The sequence below is a fragment of the Dasypus novemcinctus genome, chromosome 13, assembly GCF_030445035.2.
Source record: "Dasypus novemcinctus isolate mDasNov1 chromosome 13, mDasNov1.1.hap2, whole genome shotgun sequence".
Taxonomy (NCBI): Eukaryota; Metazoa; Chordata; class Mammalia; order Cingulata; family Dasypodidae; genus Dasypus; species Dasypus novemcinctus.
This window is the reverse complement of record NC_080685.1, coordinates 52124145-52145270: the sequence shown is the minus strand read 5'-3', so window position 1 is coordinate 52145270 and position 21126 is coordinate 52124145. Positions and strand designations below refer to the sequence as shown.

Below are 21126 nucleotides of genomic sequence, written 5' to 3'. Positions count from 1 at the left end.
TATATATATATTTTTTTTTTAAATTTATTCTCTCCCCTTACCCCTGTTGTCTGCTCTGTGTCCATTTGCTGTGTGTTCTTCTGCATCTGCTTGCATTATCCAGTGGCACTGGATAATTTAAAAGAAATATTGTTGTTGTTGCGTCACCTTGTTGCATCAGCATTCTGTGTGTGTGGTGCCACTCCTGGGTGGTCTATGCTTTTTTCACACAGGATGGCTCTCCTTGTGGGATGCACTCCTTGCACATGGGGCACCCCTACGCAGGAGTGGCATGGCACTCCTTGTGTGAGGCGGCACTGCATGTGGGCCAGCTCACCACACAGGTCAGGAGGCCCTGGGGATCGAACCCTGGACCCTCCATATGGTAGACAGATGCTCTATCAGTTGAGCCACATCCACTTCCTGTAAGGTAGTGAAATTTGATCATCTACTTTAATTATGTGCTATTTCTAGTTCTAAGAACTATATGTAATCTAGAGCTTACTCTTAGAGTATTTTGCCCCATTTTTCTTGAAGTATGAAGATGTTAATAAAAACCATGGAGGATGTGAGTTTTGAACTTTGAAACCCCAAGAATCATCCCTGTAGGACCTAGGTGAATCAGGTGAGCCCGAGGAGAGAGCAGTAGAATAGGAACCAGGTAGAACCAGGCAGAGCATCACTCAAAATGATTTGAAGTAGTAATGTTGAAGAGACAACAAAACTTAATATTGAGAAAAATCAAGGTGACAACCAGGATAGATAAGGTGAAAATGAAAAGGGAGAAAGGGTAATGTATTTGGTTATTGGGAGAATTAAATAAGGGCAGGGTGGAAAAGAGTAAGGAAAAAACCTATGAGTAAGTTCTAAGACAACTTAAAAAAATCATCCCTGCCATTTATGGTTGGGATGGGCCCTGTGACTTAAAAAAACCATGCAAAGCTGTTCAGAAACCAGTCCCCATTGGTGTAAAGTAATATTTTAGGGGATGGTGTGTGGGTGCTGATGGTGGGTGTTGCAGTCAGGGACAGACATGGAGCTGTCACCTGAAACGCCAGTCAGGTAGAAATTGGCATTTTAATTTGTCAAAGTTTCCTTGATACACAGTGATGGAGAATATTGATAATAGATGTAGTAGTCTTGTTGCTATGGTAATATCCTTGGTGCCCTGGTGAAAAGGATATGTAGTAACCTTGATTTGTGGTGGCCTAGGAATGAGAGAACAGGATCTCATAGTCACAAAATAACTCTTCCATGAAAACACACTTTAAATTTATGAATTATATTAATTTATTTAATATTTATAACTCTGTTTTTAGTGAGGATTTGAGGCAAAAACTGTATGTTAGGCATCACAGAATTTAGGATACATTTGTCCCATAAAGAATGGGAGGCATTGTTTCTTCAAATAAAGGTTCAAAAGCCAATGACAAATTGGAGTTAGGGAAGGAAATGGGAGTGAGAAAGATGAAAAAGGAAGGGGAGATAGAGAAAGAGAAAATGGAGAAGGGAGAATTAAAAAGAGTCAGAGAGGAGACAAGGCAGTGTTGAAGAAGATTAGGCTCTTTGCTCAACTGGGTAGGGTTGGGGAAAGGAAGCGGACTTGGCCCAATGGGTAGGGCATCCACCTACCACATGGGAGGTCCACAGTTCAAACCGCGGGCCTCCTTGACCCGTGTGGAGCTGGCCCATGCGCAGTGCTGATGCGTGCAAGGAGTGCCCTGCCACGCAGGGGTGTCCCCGGGGAAGGGGAGCCCCACATGCAAGGAGTGCTCCCTGAAAGGAGAGCAGTCCAGGGCGAAAGAGAATGCAGCCTGCCCAAGAATGGCGCCGCACACACGGAGAGCTGACGCAACAAAAAGAAACACATATTTCTGGTGCCACTGATGAGGATAGAGGCGGTCACAGAAGAACACACAGTGAATGTATGCAGAGAGCAGACTACTGGGGGTAGGGGTGCAGGGTGCGGGGAGGGAAAAGGAGAGAAATAAATAAAAAATAAATTTTTAAAATATATAAATAAAGTGCACATATTATTAAAGAAACAAATGGAAGATGATCCTATTTAAGGTCAATATCATTGACGATGTCTGCTCATATCAGGCAATGAAAAACAGTTAAAATGGTTGTGGGTGTAGTCACAGCTTGAACATTAAGAAATACAGGCTTCCTTGGAGTTGGATTACTTAACTTCTTCTGGATTGGGCATGGGGCAATGTATGTAGCCAATCAGAATGAAAGCAAGTTGGGAAGAGGCCAATGGGAAGTAAGCTTGAGCATGGCTTTCAGTGTGATGATCAGTTGGCAGTACTGTTCTTCTCAAACGGACGCAGAGCTGAGCATTGGTTCTTTGTTTGCGAGAGCCTTCATCTTGGTTTCAACTCTGAACCAGCTTAAACTTGGAAGAAGATCTCACTGGTCTTGGTAGTTTGGAGAGGAGTTTGATTTGAGGGTGATGCAATCTATGATGAAAATAGGGATAGCAGGGTTTGAAGATGCCAGGGACCCAAGGGGCTGCTTTGGGGACAGTTGAAGTGATTTGAAGATGTAGCATTTTGAATCTTATTTCTGGTCCCCTACCTGCTTCACATCAGAATCATTGTGATCTGTAGACCAAATAAGTGCAAAACAAGGACAAAAGATGAACTCTAAATATTGTTGGGGTTACTTCAGGAACTTTTAGGACTTTTAAAGTTAAGGCTAGATACAAGGAGAAATAAAACAGAACAAATCCTTTTCAGGACCACCACATAGACTTGTGCAAACATAGACTTGTGTCCTACAGAGGGCACCAGTTGAGGTGGGGTCTTGGAACTGAAATCCAGCCTGCATTTGACAAGCCATGTGCCCTGTTGTCAGGCTGCATTGCTTTGAGGAAGGGGAACTTTTTTCTAATTCACTTAAAGGCATAATTTTATCAAATCTCGACTTTAGTCCTTTCTTTTGCTTTTAGGTTACTCACTCCACCCCTATACCCAACTTTAACTTGTATGACTCAACTTTGACTTTATTGTCCATTTTGGATTTTGGAGGAGGCTGACTGATGAAAAAGAGGGGTTTGGGGTAGGAATAGATAAAGGGATTTCCAGAATGTTTTGTACCCAGGGAGCACCAGGAAAATATCATTTATCCTTTCTCCTTCCCCCTCAAAGAGTTTATCAAATATTTATGAAGAGCCTATTACAAGCATACTGTGTGCATAGCCTTGAAGAAAATTAATATTTAGCCCTGGCCTTCAAGAAACTTATAGTCCATTGGGGAAGGCAATCACATTACCATATCATTACAATGGTAAGTGCAACAATGTATACACATGTAGTTGCATGAGGAAAAAACACTGCTGCTAGTGTTCCTAGGATATCCTCTTCGAGCAAGAGGTGGAACTGGAGGTATTAATGTGTACCCTGTGGAAAGAGGAAATGTGCTCAGATTTGAGTACAGTACAATTTTAGCGGGAATGTGGATAAATTGGGTCCCAGCAGGTCTCATTTTTTCTTTTTGCATATTAAACAGATTACTTGGTAGTGGCGAAAGTGTCCATAAATAATTCACATATGAATTCAAGTTAGGACTGGAAAAGTCAAGGCAAAAATGAACTCTTCCTTCTGGACGCAAAAAGAAAGGCCCAGACCTGATTTACTCTGTGGGAGGTTTGCTGACTACACTAATATAAAGACACACTTCTCAATGCTTGTTTGTTCCACTGTTGTTTTGGGAGGTAGGTGGCTGTTTTTGAATATCATCTTTCCTTTGCTCTCTGAAGCTTTCCTTAGTATAGAAAATGATTACAACTACATTAAAAGAAGGGACCCAATGCAATGATAAGATGTGAGTTAATGCTGTCAGTCTAGCTTCATTTGATTATAAGCAGCATCTATATTATGTTCCTTCATTCAGTGACATTTTCTGAGCACAGCAGCGTGGTAGGCTTGAGGCTATAAGGAGATTTAGACAGTCCTTAACCTCAAGATGCCTTCTAATGGGGGGAGAGGCAAACAAATAATTACAGTGCCATGTGGTAAGCATAACTATAAAGGTATGGTCAAGGTTCTCTAGTAACAAGGAAGATATTACCTGCCTGGCCAGGTCTAGTCTGACCAAATTATTTGGGGTTAGGAGAGGACAAGTGGGCAAGTAGACAAGTGGAACCCAGACATATGATTCACAATTTGTATAGTTGACTTCATCACTTTTGTCCATACTACTATGTTTTTTTAAATTTTAAATTTTTATTTTTAAAGAAGACTTAGATTACATAAATGTTACATAAACAATATGAGGGGAGGCAGAAGGGGTTGGTTGGGTGTGTGGACGCTGGAGTGGTGAGCAACTAGGTCATCGGTGCTCTCGGGCTTTGTTCCGTGCCTCATCTCTCCCTGAAGGGGAGGGAGGCTTCACCGTTGAGCAGGTTCTGCCACTGTAGCATTTCTGAGCTTGAAGTCGCTGTGACCTCTCAAACTTGTGTGCTGAGGAGACTCATGTTGACCTCAGCTCCTAGGCTGAACTCAGCAGATCAGCCCATGAAAACGTCTGTATTCACACAAAGGAAAGGATTTGTCAGAAAACAACGCTTGTTATCCCGGGCTTGGCAGCAAGGAAGAGAACAGGTCGTGGAAATCCTGCAATCTGAAAAGCTGACTGAAAGGTGACAAAGAACCTGAAGCTAGGTGGTGGAGGAGGTCCAGCATTCCCATTCCCCAGTCTAGAAACATTAGGAAGAACCAACAACAGCTTGATAGAATATCAAGGATCAGAATTCCCAGATGAAGATTGTTCATAAAAAAAAAGAAAGAGGTCATGGTTATAACCCATGAGCAGCTGCGTGGCAGGTCATGCAAAATGGGGGGAAGAACAAAGTACATTTTCCTAATAATGAAAATTGGAACGCTAGCTTATCAAGTCCTGGTTTACTTTTTAAGTCCCAAACTAGTCAGAAATATGCTGGAGCCAAATTTCGTGAGCCATCATCACCAAGTGTTCTTCCTAAGCCTCCAAGCCATTGGGTTCCTGTTTCCCTTAATCCTTCTGATAAGATAATAATGACATTTCAACTTAAAACCTCACTTAAAGTACAGGTATAAAATAAAGTACTAATGCTTGAATTTAGGTGTCACATTTAAGACTAGTTGTCAGTTTGTCTAAAACATTCCTTAGGGAATTAATCTGCATGTAAAACTGCTAATGTAGAAAACATGATTAAGCTTCATCTCACTTATGTGTTGTAATGTTAGTAACAATGCAACTTGACTAAATTATTGGTTGTACTTGATATTGATTTTTTAATCAAAGAACTCAAGTGAAACCAAATTTAGATTTTCTAATACTTGTTGGGAGAAATTAATTTAAAATGATCATTCATGGATCAGTAGATTTACTTGCTGAAAGCTGGTGAATCAGATCTTACAAATAACTAGCTAAGACATAAGCATGGAGGACTAGTGGCATATTTTAAAGTTTAATGTCCTATAAAACCTCAACAACTAATATGCCAACAACTTGATGCACTGCCAAAAGAAAATGTGAATTTTCCTTAATGAAGTTTCATTTTAATACATTATACAGTGGTGAATGTGGAAAGGGCATTGGGGCTTATTAGAATGAGGCACACTACACCCCAGTGGCCCTGTTCTTACATACAGTGATTCGGTGTCTGCCAATAGATGTTCCAAAGCCATTAAAAAAAATAGGTACAGTATTTGGCAGTCACTAAATAGCTTTTAAAATACATTTTCTGTATTCTAGCACTGCACAAGCTATTGACAGTTATCTGGTCTCAAAAATCACCCCTGCAGAGGTGGGCTTTGTGTGGTGAATTTGTATAATGTGTAAGTTTTAGGTACCTAGGAAAGAAAGAGCCATGTAAACACATGTAATAAACTTGTAGCATATGTAAAGTTTTGTTGGCCTTTATCCTATAAAAATATAGTATTTTAGTTTGAATTTGCTGAATGTAAGACCATGGACTTTTCTGTGCTATAGCCTAATATTAAAGGTTCAGATTAATTTGTTTTTAAAGTTTGCCCTTTAAAGTGCCAGTGTTGGGAAGCAGACTTAGCCCAGTGGATAGGGCGTCCGTCTACCATATGGGAGGTCCGCAGTTCAAACCCGGGGCCACCTTGACCCATGTGGAGCTGGCCCACATGCAGTGCTGATGCACACAAGGAGTGCTGTGCCACGCAGGGGCACGTAGGGGAGCCCCACACACAAGGAGTGCGCCCCGTAAGGAGAGCCACCTGGCGGAAAAGAAAGTTCAGCCTGCCCAAGAATGGCGCTGCACACACAGAGAGCTGACACAGCAAGATGATGCAACAAAAAGAAACACAGATTCCGGTGCTGCTGACAACAACAGAAGTGGACAAAAGAACACGCAGCAAATGGACACAGAGAACAGACAACTGAGGTGGTAAAAGGGGAGAGAAACAAAAAATAAATCTTTTTAAAAAAATAAAAAAATAAAAAATAAAGTGCCAGTGTCTGTATAATTGGTTTGGTTGTAAACTATTTTTCAAAATAAATCCTAGTAGGGAAGTGGCTGTGGCTCAATTAGTTGGGCTCCTGTCTATCATATGGGAGGCCCTGGGTTTGCGTCCAGGGCCTCCTTGTGAAGGCAGGCTCATTCGCATGCCACAGAGAGCCAACTCAGCAAGGTGACACAACAACAACAAAAAAAGGGAGACAAGCAGAAGCATAGAAGAGCGCACAGCAAAACAGAGAGAACAGACAGCAAGCAAAAAGCCACAAGGGGGATATAAAAAAATAAATAAATCCTAGTGTAAGAAGTTTTGTATTGTAACTGAAAAGATTTAAGCTGCTAAAACACTTCCTATTTTTAAGAGAGCAAAATGCATTATCAGGACTATTTTTTTTTCCTTAAGTCCAAAGATGAATATTTAAAGGATCCCTCCAACCTTAAATATCCATTTTGACTTTGACCAATTTTTGTAACCCATGATACTAGTTTATTGTACAGTGCTGGTGTATTTTCTTGTCGTAAGTGCAGCCCAGGGACCACTTACACAAAATATGTAATTTCCTACATATCTTGATAACATGTTTGAACTATCTCAAGGGTAAATGTTGAAGAGTTAACCCAATAGTGAGGTTAAAAAGTGAGAGCAGTGTTTCCCTGTTTTCTAACTTTGTAGCTCTTATCAATATTTACAAGCGGAATGGCTAGGTTGTATTTCTCCAAATAAGTTCACATGATGTAACTTCGCCCCAAGTCTAATATTGATCTAAAGACAAGTTTATGTAGTACTTAATGTACATATAAGAATCTGAAGCATGAAATTTTAAAAATCCACCCCCCCCCCAAATATATACAGGAGATTCCCATATGCTCCACCCCTTCCCCTCCCACACTTTCCCACATTAGCAACATCCTTCATTAGTGTGGTACATTTGTTACAATTGATGAACACATATTGAAGCATTGGAGCTAACTTGGACTTTAGTTTACATTATGATTTACACTCTATCCTGCACAGTTTTGTAGGTTATGGCAAAATATAAAATGGCCTGTATCATCATTGCAGTGTCATGCAGGACAATTCCAGTGTTCCAATATTGCCCCCATATTATGCCTATTCTTCCCTCTCCCTGCCACTGCCTTTCTATCAGTGATAAAATTTCTTCCATTGCTAGACTAATAGTCTATAATAGAATAATAATAAGTCTACTTTAGCCCATTGTTCCTTCCCCAATCTTGAGGATTTGGGGATGGTGATGCCCACTCTGTTTCTAACTGAGAGGGGGCTTAGGACCCATGGGGCAGATGAATGGAATTATGTTGCTTGCAGTTGCAGAGACTCTCTTCCTTGGGATGGGTGTTGTCTGTCATCACCTCCTCGTTAGTTGTCCTGGGTGAGTCCAGTGAACTGGAGAGTAGGTGTTGCAACTCTGCTGAGATTCAGGGCTTAACTGGCACATGAATGGACCAAAGACTTAAGTGTCTGGGACATGTATTTAGCAAGTATAGTGCTAATTATGGGTTCAAATAAAAGAGGCAGAAGAGCAATGTGTAGGGAAATTATAAATGAGTCTAAGTCTGTTACACTGGGGAGCATAAATTCCAGAGTAAGGCCCACTGACAGGATGCTGAATTTCTGAGCTTGCTGGCCCTGGTTATAGTGTCTGGATGTCTCCAGAGGCCTCAGAAGCCCTGTCATTTGAGGCACTGTTTACTGTGCAGCTTTTTTTACCTGATTTTTCCAGGAAGATGCACTAGTCCCTCAAAGATGGGGAATTAGGAAAGGCTTCCCAAATCGGGGCCTCTTAAACAATGATTAAGAATTGAAAAGGTATGTTTATACCGATAGAATAGTAAAAAATATACGTGCTTTATTCTGTAATTCAGTGCTACCTAATCTAGAACCTTGTAAAAGAAAAATTTATTTGGGAAAACTGGCAGCTGCCTTAAAATTCTTTCTGAACTAGGAAGAGTATAAACCAAACAGTGAAGCAAATACACATAAAAAAACTTCTTCAGTTTTAATTATTATGTTAGGGAGTAAAAGTTATTTCACTGGGTGGGGGGTGGTCTTTAAAATACCCACTAGTGACCTTGTTCCCTTTTGGTACCATGAGGTGCTGGTGACCATGAACTTGACTAGCTCTAGATCATTTATGTTTCAAAGACACAAGAGCTCCAGCAGTAAAGAACATTGCAGAAATAGTTGAGAAACATTTCATCATCTGGCCTTTCACATAAGAAGTATTCAACAAACATTTTCTGCTTTGACTTGAAGTACATCTGGAAGACAGGAAAAGCAGAAGCTGGGCTACCAGTGAATCTCATCTGTCATAAATTAATTGGATTATAATTAACTTATAATAATGATAATATATAATTAATTGCCTCTGGAGGGAATGAACTTAATAATCTTGGCTAGATCAGAGCGTGTCAAGTACAGAAAAAAATGTGTATAGACAGAGAATAAGTGTCTTTTGTTATTTGTCTGGTGAAGATGGCTTCACCTTATGGCAGGAGCTCAGTTAAAAATATTTCTGGCTTTAGGGAAAACCATAGAATATATGTTGTACCTTATGGTGAGTAATTATTAATGTAAGATGTACTATGTAGATATGAAGTTTGGCTTTTCATAGTTTTTCACCATCAGATCCATAAATAAGATACCTAGATAGTGATCCTAATGTGCCATTGGGTGGGCAAATGGGAGGTTGTTAGGAACTTCAGTATTTGCCACATTTACCTGTCAGAGATGTTTCATTATGTGTGTCTTAAAAGATAATTTTATACTAATAAGAGATAGTATTTGTAGTAGCAGTCAATTATTCATCCATAATTATATGATACTCAAAAGAAGTTTAAAATTGAATAAATAGGGAGAAGGATCATTGACTAAAATGTTTTGAAACTATAAATTATGTCTAAATAACATATATGCATCTTTTTTTAGGATTTTTGAAAGCGTTCATAAAGAATTCTGAAGTCCTTGTCCTTACAGTTCTTTCTCTATCGGGATTTGCACTAGGTCAACTGGCCTACAATTTTGTTGAGGTACTGTATGTACAATAAATTAGAGAATAAAAGAAAGGACAAAGACCAAAACAAGGTCCACTCTTACTCTCATCCCTGAATGTATGGACTTTTTAATGTGAATAGTTACTTGAAAAATTTAACCTAGAATTAAAAATTTTTTAAATGAAAAGCTGCCTGGTAAGAGAGAGAGATATATAGCTTAAAATAAAGTGTTGATTTATATGTGAGGAGAATTTTCCTTCTTGGGTTCTTCACCATCCGCCTTTGGAGACTTGCTCTTATTATTTCCCCCTTTCATATATTGGCCTCTTCTCTCCTCTTCTCTTTAATACCTATAGAGACCCTAGTTATAAAAGGCACCAGCTCTTTTCATGACAAAGCATGGTTCTTCTTTTCTAACTGCTGGATTAAATGTAGAACATGGATCACATCATGTATATAGATATAAGAAAATTTTCATTAATTTATTTACTTGTTATTAACTTGGTTTCAAAGCATAGCAATGTGATCTATAGCAATTTGTCTCCACTTGATTCCTTCAGTTTTTAAAAATTGAGATTATGCTTGTACATATCTAGGATTGTGAAAGATTTTTGTCACTCTTTTGAAATATTACTATTACTTAACATTTTGAGCATTTACTATATGCTCCCTTTTAAGTGTTTTATATTAATTAATTTATTAACTCTTTACTTAATTCATTTATCCTCACGACAGCCCAATGGAGTAGTTACTCTATCCCCATTTTACAAATGAGGAAACTGATGCACAGAGAAATTAAGCAGTGAAGATTAAACTGTCGATTGGGCCAAAATAAAATTTTTAGAAGGGAATTTTTATAAAGCTCCATTCATTGTTGTTGTGTTTTCTATTCATCTGTGTACAGCCTTCATGATGTATGTCCTATATACAGAATCTAGACTATTATCCATATATTATTTTTCTCTACTTGACTCAAAAATTTTAAAATCCTAAGCAGTAATGGCTGTGAAATCACGATCTGTCCAAGCTACCCCTACCCTGAAATACCTAACAGACAAGTAAGAAAATACTTGCCAAGCCTAAATCATTTACCTAAAATCATCTCAGAGATCACCAATGGTAAAGTCATAACTTTGGAAAACAGATTATTTACCACAAGCAATGTTCATCTAGCCCCAAACCACACAATTATCTGGAGTGAACAGAGGACTATACATACAACTTATCTGGATGGGTGGATTAATAAATACACTACAAGACCCCCAGGAATGGCCTTGTAGCTCATCTTTCATTAGCCGCAAATTGGACTATTCTAAAATTTATATTGATTGAAAGAGCATCAACCTAATTTCTAGTACTTGAAGATGGCAGCAGACTAACTTTCTCATTTGCCTTTGCTAATTTAGATTCACAAGATTGTCTACCCTCTTCTAAGAACCTCAAGCTTTTCACTTTATTGTTATTTTCTACCTTTAATTATATTCATGGCCTCTTTGGATGTGGACTTTTATATACTCAAGAATGTATTTTGGCAGGTAAGGACACAGATCTCCCATTTTTAATTGTTTTACTCTCCTCATTCTTCAGAATCACTAGTTAATTAGTGTGAGCGGGATTACTATTTGCTGAGAGACCGGTGTGAGCAGGCACTGCGTAAAAATCATCCCCCCTTTACATACGAGCAACTGAAGCTCAGCAGTCACAAGGCTGACAAATGGTGGCGCTTGGATGCTAATCCCCCATCTAACTTCCTCTCAACTCTATCTGTAGATTTACCTGTTTTCACTGCTAAGATTGTTTTTATTTCTGCCCTCTTTTTTTCTTAATCCTGTTCGCTAGACTATTTCATTGGTCTTTTCAAAGAACATATTACTTTCTTTAGTTTTATCCTGTTGTAATTTTTCTAACATCGTGAATTGGAAATTTAGTTGATTTTTAGCCCTTTTCTATTTTGTGCATTTAAGGTTTTAAATTTTCATATAAGTACACTTTTAGCTGCATCCACATTTTGATTTTGCTTTCACTATCATCCAGTTATAATTTTTCACTTGACCCATTAATTATTTAGAAGTAGTTTTAAAAAAATTCAAATATGACTTTTTATTATGATTTATCCTATCACACTCTGATCAAATAGTGTGGCTTGTATATCAGTTCTTTGTAGTTTGTAGAGATTTATTTTGTGGTCTAGTATATGATCAGTTTTCCCAAACGTTTTGTTTGCTTTGCAGGAATGTGTATTCTCTCATTGAGTGCAGGGGTCTAAATTTGTTCAGATCATGATTGTTAATTGTGAAATTCAGTTTCCTATATCCTTGCTAATATTTTCCAGCTCAATCTAACTAGCTTTCACTATGACTGGGACTTATTAATTTCTTCTTGCAATTTTCTCAGTTTTTACTTCATAAAAATAGAGGATTTGTTATTAAGTGCCTTTAGGTATTGTTATTTCCCAGTTAATTTTTTCCGTTTCTCATTACTTAATACAGTTTTATCCCAAATAATGCTGTTTGCCTTAAAGTCAATTTTATCTAGTATTACTATAGATGTACCAGATTTCTTTTGGCTAGCATTTGTCTGCTATAGTGTAGTGTTTCTATGCTTTTCTTTCAAGACTTTGTTGTCCGTATGCTTAGATGTCTTTTATTGAAAGTACGCAATTAGACTTTGTTTTTTAATCCAGGTTGAGAAACTCTCTTTTAAAAAACAAAACACACTAGTTTTAGACCATTAATATTCACTGTGATTAGAAATAGATTTAGAAGGGTGAAAGATTTGAGTAGTCATTTCACCAAAGAAAATATATGAATGGGAAATAAGCACTTGGAAATATGCTCAACATCATAAGTCATTAGAGAAATACAAATTTAAATCACAATGAGATACTACTACACTATTAGAATGATGGTAACAACAACAACAAACCTAATAATACAAGTGCTGATGACATGTGGAGAAACTAAGTCTCATGCATTGCTAATAAAAATGCAAAATGGTGCAGCCATTTTGGGGAAACATTTGGCAGTGTCCTATAAGTTAAACATACACACGTACCATATGACCCAGCAAGCCTGCTCCTATGTATTTATCCAAGAGAAATGACAACTTATATTCTCGCAAAGGCCTCTGTGCAAATCTTTACAGTAGCTTTATTCATAATATCCAAAATCAGGAAACAACCCAAATGTCTTTCAACTGGCAAGTGGACAAATTGTGGTATGTCCTTACAGTGGAAGATTACTCAGGAATAAGAGAGGAATGAAGTATTGATAGACACTATTGGAAGAGCTTCAAATGCATTATGCTAAAAGAAGGAAGCCAGTCTCAAAAAGCTATGTTTAGGGAAGTGGACTTGGTCCAGTGGATAGGGTGTCCACCTACCACATGGGAGGTCCACAGTTCAAACCCTGGGCCTCATTGACCCGTGTGGAGCTGGCCCATGTGCAGTGCTTAGGCGCACAAGGAGTGCCCTGCCACGCAGGGGTGTCCCCCGTGTAGGGAAGCCCCATGCGCAAGGAGTGCACCCAGTAAGGAGAGCCGCCCAGTGCAAAAGAAAGTGCAGCCTGCCCAAGAATGGGGCCACACACACAGAGAGCTGACACAATAAGATGATGCAACAAAAAGAAACACAGATCCCTGGTGCTGCTGCTAAGAAGTGGTCACAGAAGAACACACAGCGAATGGACACAAACAGCAGACAACTGGGGGGAGAGAGGGGAGAGAAATAAATAAATAAATCTTAAAAAAAAAATGGGCAAAAGACTTGTCCAAAGAAGAAACACATGAAAAAATGTTCAACATCACTAGTGATTAGGGAAACACAAATCAAAGCTACAATGAGATATCATTTCATGCCTATTAGATTGGCTGCTATTAAAAAGTTGGAAAACTGTAAATGTGTGAGAGGATGTGAAGAGATAAGAACGCTTATACCCTGTTGGTGGGAATGTAAAATGGTACAGCCACTTTGGAGGATCGTTTGGCAGTTCCTAAGAACGTTGAACATAGACTTGCTATGTGACTTGGCAAGACCATTCCAAGGTATATACCCAGAAGAACTGAGAGCAGTGACACAAACAGACGTCTGAGCACCAATGTTCACAGTAATGTTATTCGCGATTGCCAAAAGTTGGACACAACCTAGGTGTCCATCAATTGATGAATGTGGTATAGACACAATAGAGTATTATGCAATGGTAAGAAGAAATGAAGCCACAAAACATATGACAGCATGGATGAACCTGGAGGACATTATGGTGAGCAAAACAAACCAAACACAAGAGGACAAATACTGCATGTATAAATGGAAAGAAAAAAAGAGCATTGGGGAGCCACCATAGCAGCATAAGGTTGCTTTTTCTCGACTTATGACTACCTGAGAAAAATAATCTCCTCAATTATTGACACTATAAGTTTACATGCAGCCAAAATTACTGTATTTCTAAATAATACAGTTATTTAGTAGTTCCACTTTCTTTCTTCTGGATTTTTATCCTCTTTGGGTGAGCCATTTCCTATTTTCTTTTTTAAGATTTATTTTTATTTATTTCTCTCTCCCCTTCCCCCCCCCCCCCATTGTCTCTTCTCTGTGTCAATTTTGCTGCGTGTTCTTCTTTGTCTGCTTCTGTTATTGCCAGCGGAACAGGAATCTATGTCTCTCTTTGTTGCGTCATCTTGTTGTGTCAGCTCTCTGTGTGTGTGGCGCCATTCCTGGGCAGGGTGCACTTTCTTTCGTGCTGGGTGGCTCTCCTTACGGGGCACACTCCTTGTGTGTGGGGCTCCCCAGGGGACACCCCTGCGTGGCAGGGCACTCCTTGTGTATATCAGCACTGCGCACGGGCCAGCTCCACATGGGTCAAGGAGGCCTGGGGTTTGAACCGTGGACCTCCCATGTGTTAGACGGACGCCCTAACCACTGGGCCAAGTCCGCTTACCCCCATTTCCTATTTCTTTGTCTCATAATCTTTTGTTGCACACTGTACATTTTAATATTTTAAAATGTTAACTCTGGGATTTATTCCTTGAGATGTCTGTTTCTTGAATTTGCATCCAGCTGATATGACAGACAGTTTCTTGAGTGTCAGGAGCTAACAAACTAAGCAAACCAAAGCAAAAAGCACCTTCTACACCTTGCAAATTGACTCTGTGTTGGCTATTGCTCTTCATCAGAATTCAGCCCACCTATCAGGAAAGTCAGTCCAAGGTGAATGCAAAGTGCAGGGTCCTTTCTGTCTCTTTTGGGCCTGTGTCTTATCCTGGCTAGTGCTTGGTAGTGATCTTAGGAGTTCCCCACTTTACAGGAGTTTGAGTACCCCCCTTTTCATCCCAGGAAACAGGGCTTCTCCCTCTCCCAGGTGTTCTACCACATGACCTAAAGCAAATAAGCCAGCTTCAGTTGTTTCTTATACTGCTTTTGGTGTCTTAAGCTGCTTTTGCCTGGAGGGCAAATTCTGGAAGGAGGGCACACCATGGAGGAGTTTCCCAAGTCAGTCTTTCAAGCTGGATCAAAGCTAGGGACCTATGAAGGGAGTGCCAGCAAGTTCCAAACTGCCTTGTGGAGGGAGCTTCTTTCACAGCTCCCTAAAGCTGTGCTTTCTTGACTTGGCATCTGCTCAGCAAATACAGCTCTTCAGCTATCCTATGCAACTCTGAAGAAGCTTACCAACTTTAAGTCTCTTCCACTGCCTTTGTCTGGGGCAGGTTGGAACAATGGCTGCCCTCAGAACCAGCAAGTAGCTAATCATCTGAAGTAGCTAATCAAAAGCAGTGATCAGCAGCTGAATCATGCTAACCCTCAACTCCATCTTGGGAAACTGGATTTTTATATCCCTTTCTGGCACTAGCAAGCTATGCCAGGGGCCAGCCCCACTGCTGCCTTCCATGACAGTGGTTGATGGGTGATGATAATTGCTGCATAAAGAGAACAATTTACTGAGAGAGCCATTTACTGATATTTACTATACTTTACCAGTCTCATCTTCCCACCCTTCCTTGTATCTTGTACAGTGTTCTACTGGACTCTGGAATTTTGAAATAGTTGATTCAGACAATTCCTGCATGTTTAAGAGCTGTTCTGGTAGAGGTACTGATTCCTACTCTGCCATCTTCCCACAAGTCCTCCAGACTGTATTAAATGCAAGTTCTGTCAGTCAGTATAAAAGATAACTCAAATCTCATGTATTAAAGAGTAAAAGGGGGAACCTTCATACACTTAAGTTATAAGACCAGTTTAACCTTTATACAAAAACTAGGCAAGAGTAATGAAGAAAGAAACATCATGGGCAATCTTACTCATGAACATAGTTGAAAAAATCCTATAAAAATATTTGCACAATTATCCAGTAATATATGAAAAATGAAAACCAAGTTGAGTTTATCTCAGAATTGTAAGGTTGATTTAACATTAAAAGAAAAATCTCTTAATGTAATTTATGCTATTCATAGAATTAAGAAGAAAAGCTATATGACCATCTCAATAGATATAGAAAAGTCATTTTATAAAACTGACACTCATTGATGATAAGAGACAGAATAAATCTTCCAAGTATATGTAATTACTAGCCTTTGGGAAATAAAGCTCCATGAACTAAGAGCATGAAATTTTAAAAAGTAATAAGCATAAAGAAATTAAAAAATTTTTTAAAATTGAAAATATGATAGTTGAAATAAAGTAACTCAATAAAAGAATTGGAAGGGAAGGTTTTGAATATTTCACAGAAAGAACAAAATACAAAGATGGAAAATAAGAAAAAAATTAGAGGGTTAATACATGAGAGTTAACATTCAGGGAAACGGACTTTGGCCCAGTGGTTAGGGCGTCCGTCTACTATATGGGAGGTCCGCGGTTCAAACCCCGGGCCTCCTTGACCCGTGTGGAGCTGCCCATGCACAGTGCTGATGCGCGCAAGGAGTGCCGTGCCACGCAAGGGTGTCCCCCGCGTGCGGGAGCCCCACGCGCAAGGAGTGCGCCCGTGAGGAAAAGCCGCCCAGCGTGAAAAGAAAGTGCAGCCTGCCCAGGAATGGCGCCGCCCACACTTCCCATGCCGCTGACAACAACAGAAGTGGACAAAGAAACAAGACGCAGCAAATAGACACCGAGAACAGACAACCAGGGGAGGGGGGGGAGTTAAATAAATAAATAAATATTTAAAAAAAAAACAAAAAACAAACATTCAGCTAACGTTCAGGAAAATTTTAAAAAATGGAAGAAATTAATGAGAATAATATAGAAAATTTCCCCAAAATAAAGAACAGGAATACACATGCATGTGTGTGTATGTGTAGCATGTATACATTCTAGAGTCTAAGTGCACAAACTGGTAATTTAAAGAAATTATTGTAGCAACATATACAATCCGTAATTTCCCATTTAACCACTTTCATGTTTACAATTCAGTCACATTAATTACAGTCACAATATTGTGCTATAACCACCATCAATTACCAAAACTTTTTCACCATCACAAACAGAAACTCCACCCATTAAGTTATAACTCCCTGTGATGGTTATTTCATGTGTCAATTTGGCTAGATTATGGTGTCCCATTGTTTGGTCAAGCAAGCACTGGCCTAATTGTTACTGTGCAGGTATTGTAAATAGACTTAAATAGTTCACAAAAGGACAAATATAGTATGATTGAGTTACTATAAATTAAATATACTGTGTAACACATATTGTATGATTCCATTTATATAAAATGTAAATATAAATCAATTTATAAAGAGGAAAAAAGTGATTGTGCAAGAATAACCAGAAATGGGAGCTGTGGACAGTAGCAGAAGCATAGAGAGATTGAGAGGTGATGCATTTTTTGTTTGTTGTTTATTATTGTTATTCAAGTAATGAAAATGCTCTAATGATGATTGAGGTGATGAATGCACAACTATGTGATTGTACTGAAAACCACTGACTGTGCTTAGATGAACTGTATGCTTTGTTGATATGTATAATAAAATTGATTTGTTTACAAAACAACAACAACAACAAAATAGTTTATTTTATCTGAGGCTGACCATATTTACAATCAACAAAGGAGATTGCCTGGAGCAATGATAGGAGTCTTCTCATCCAATTGGTTGGAGACTTTAGAGAGAAAACTGAGGATTTCAGCGGTCATGAAGAAGAATTTCTCTCTCTCCTTCAGCTGGTCAGTTTCTCCTAGGAAATCCAATTTCACCTTCTTGGAGTTTCTGACTTGCAGCTTGCTCTATGGAATTTGAACCTACCAATACCCTCAATTGTGTGAGCCAATCCTATAATCTCTTAAGATTCACGCGCGCACACACACACACACACACACACACACAGTTGTGCTCTGTTGGTTCTGGAACCTTGACCAGTACAGTCCCCATAACTGCCCTAGCCCCCCACTCCCACGCCCTGCCACTGGAAACCTGTAATCTACTTTCTGCCTCCATGAATTTGCTTATTCTAGGTATTGCTTATAAGGGAAATCACACAATATTTGTCCCTTTATAGCTGGCATATTTCACTCAATATGATGTTGTCAAGGTTCATTTATGCTGAATCTGGTATCAGATTTAATAGCTGAATAAAATTCTATTGTGTGTATATATATATGTGTATGTGTTTTCTCCCATTCTGTAGGTTGTCTTTTCAGGCATTCCATTTTAAGGATGTTTTGATTTGGGGAACCATTTAACTCTCATAGTAACAAGATAGAATCTCATTTATTTGGAAGGAATGGCTTATTGTGGCAGGAAGTTAAACCAGAATACCTTTTAAAGCAGGGGTTCTTAACGAGGGGTCTGTGAGCTTTGACTGAAATTCAAAAAAACATCATTCTTGTGGGGATGTGTTGGTGCGAATGTGATGTCATTACTTAATGATAAGTAATACACTCATGGTTCTTCACTTGACTGGCAAAGGGGTTTGTGGGACAGAAAAGGTTAAAATCCCTGTTTTAAAATAATTTTCCAGAGTAATTTTACAAAATATATAGCCAAGATGTAATTTTTAGGATATGAGCAATATGTAGTCATGCCATGTTTAGATGTTAAATCTAATATTGTGTTATGAATTGGCTTTACAGGTCTTATTCACTGGATTAATTAGCTTTTGTACGGCATTCATCGTTATTGGATATGTGGTTCTGAAATTCAATAAAGAATCATGGGATTTGCAATCTTCCCTACTCTTTAGCATTACTCTTGGCATTACAGATCCTCTCCATTCTGTGAATTCACTGAAAAAAATTGGTATGTAATTTGTTTTTCTCATCTTGAAGATCCTATTTTCTTGCACAAATTATGCAAAAAGAGTAGGTGTTAATGCCATTTTTTTCTTGGTGCTCTGATTGATTTGATATTGGCAGTGTAAATAAGGTAACCACTGAGGGTCTGGGATAAATAGCATCAATTATAATCTCAAAGGAGCTTTTCAAGAAGAAAAGTAGCCTTTCTAGAATGTAATAAAAATGGGCATTTTTCTTATTCCAGTCCATTGAATTCTAAGCCACAAGGCAGAGAGTCTGCTCTAAGTTGATGAGTTTGCTTCCCAATACAGAGAAAAGGACCCCTAAAGAGACCTTTCCAAGTAGCTGAGTCCTTTGAGCAGATGGTGAGAAGAAAAGGAGTAAGGATATCGATCTTGCAGTCAAATACGATATTCAATAAGAGCTTATTCCCAAGAGGGCTTGGAGTGCTGAACAATTTCCCATCTTACTTGGTAAAAGAATGATTTCACTCTAAAATACCCCCTATTATCATGTTTTATTAACATAGTATTAAGGACATTAAATGGTTTTTGTTATGGTTTCTGTTTTTGAATCAGAAATATTTTCCTATCCAAGTTAAGGCATTTGTTATATTTAGTGGAAATATATTGCCTTAAGATAGGAGTGAGAAAACTCCAGACTTTCTAGCAAACAATATACCTTTTCACATCCATTTATACTTCATACTTAAAGTTTGGGAAACATAGAAGATTTTAAGACTCCTTGTGTGGTGATATTATAAATTGTTATAAGATAGTTACCTTTCTCAAAGATTCTGGTTCTTCTCTTTTCTTTTTTTTCCAAGTTCAAACTTTTTTCCTCTTTTCCTTTACCTTTCTCTTTCAGTCATCTGTTTGCCATTGTGTCATCCACCTCAATCTATTTCTCCTCTTTTTCTGAATCTCTAGACTGTAAGTGGCTATAATAAATATAGAAAATAAAGCAAAAACTTTATTTTTGTATTTTGCATATTCATATTTTAAAAAAATGAGTGAAGTAGAAAGGCTTCTATTGCTTTAAAAGAAAATAAATGCAGGTTTTTAGTCCTTAGTTGATATTTTCATTATGTCAATAACCCTTAGGTGGCACATGGATTTGTAATTTTGGATCCAATAGCATTTCTTTCTAGTAAGACAAATTTGACTCATTTTTATGGGAAAAATCACTCTCACATATAGATGACCTTTGTATAAAGTATATAAATGTTCTTTTCCTCAAAACAATTTACTTCTATATAATTGTCAAGATAATTTTTTAGAAGAACAAATATTTTGCCACATGTCTGAAATTAACACAATAACATCCGAAACTATAATTTTTACAGCGTCAGTAGTCCTTCTTTAGATGTGATGCCCTTGTGTACTGCAAAACCTATACAACCTTAATCTGAGATGGACTGACTCACTGAAAAACTATGAGCTAGGAGATGGAATAAAATACAAACTGCCACCATACCAACCTCCCCCCCCCCCTTGTGGGCTATATAAATTGATACTTAATCAAAGACAGGCAAGTAAATACATGGAGAAGGAGAATACAGAGAATTTAGTTTTGGACACTGGAGCCCCAGGGAGAGAGCCGATCCATTTGCCTAATAGTTTGCAACTGAAGAGGCCAGGGTCCTGAACAGCTAAGAAAGCCTGGAAAGAAATGAGCCCTGGGGAGAGAGAAAAGTCTTATGCTAGCCTAGAGCTGAGAAAGGAAGGAGCTGGGACCGCAGAACCTTAGGAGGAAGAGGAAGACTGAACCCTCTCAGAGACCAGCAGCCATCTTGCTCCAACACGTAGCAATAGATTTTGGTAAGGGAAGAAACTTATGTTTTATGGCCTTGTAACTATAAGCTTCTACCCCAAATAAATACTCATTATAAAAGCCGACAGGTTTCTGGTATTTTGCATCAGCATTCCTTTGGCTGACTAATACAATCTGGGCCATGGGATTATAGATTTTTTTTTATTCTTTCATGTTCCAAATTTAGAATGAATTAATATAAATTACTTCCAGATAAAACACTTGAAGGAACAGAGGAAACAATCTCCTTCATATTCCCTTCAGCCAGAGTGGAAAGCCTCATAATTTATGAGACATAATCCCACAAATTTTTCCTTATATGCAGAGGAGCAAAAATAATAATGTTAACAGACTTCTCTTCAGAAACAAATGCAAGTTAAAATATGGTGGAGCAAGATCTTTAAAGTACTGAAAGAAAATATTGCCAGCTTAGAATTCTAAGTGAGAATATATTTCACAAGTGAGGGCAAAGAAAGACTTTCTTAAACGTGCAAAAGCTGTAAGAATTTATCACCAGCTGAAGTTCTTTAGGCAGAAAAAAAATATCAGATGGAGGTTGGATTCTACACAGAGGAATGGAAAGCACCGTAACTGGTAAAAGTGTAGGTAAATATAAAAGATTCCCTACCCCATAGT

The 21126-nt window shown here is 38.4% G+C and overlaps 1 protein-coding gene across 1 annotated transcript in view; it reads left to right on the top strand.

Annotated features, from left to right (window-relative positions):
- The first annotated feature begins 3497 nt into the window (after positions 1 to 3497).
- The window catches only part of SLC9C2 (solute carrier family 9 member C2 (putative)), a 112663-nt gene continuing 95034 nt past the window's right edge, over positions 3498 to 21126 (top strand). Inside the window, exons 1-4 of the mRNA XM_058310147.2 lie at positions 3498 to 3697; positions 9399 to 9499; positions 10870 to 10998; positions 18517 to 18682. Coding sequence (XP_058166130.1) covers positions 3571 to 3697; positions 9399 to 9499; positions 10870 to 10998; positions 18517 to 18682 — 523 coding nt within the window. The 5' untranslated portion in view covers positions 3498 to 3570. The remainder of the gene's footprint in view (positions 3698 to 9398; positions 9500 to 10869; positions 10999 to 18516; positions 18683 to 21126) is intronic.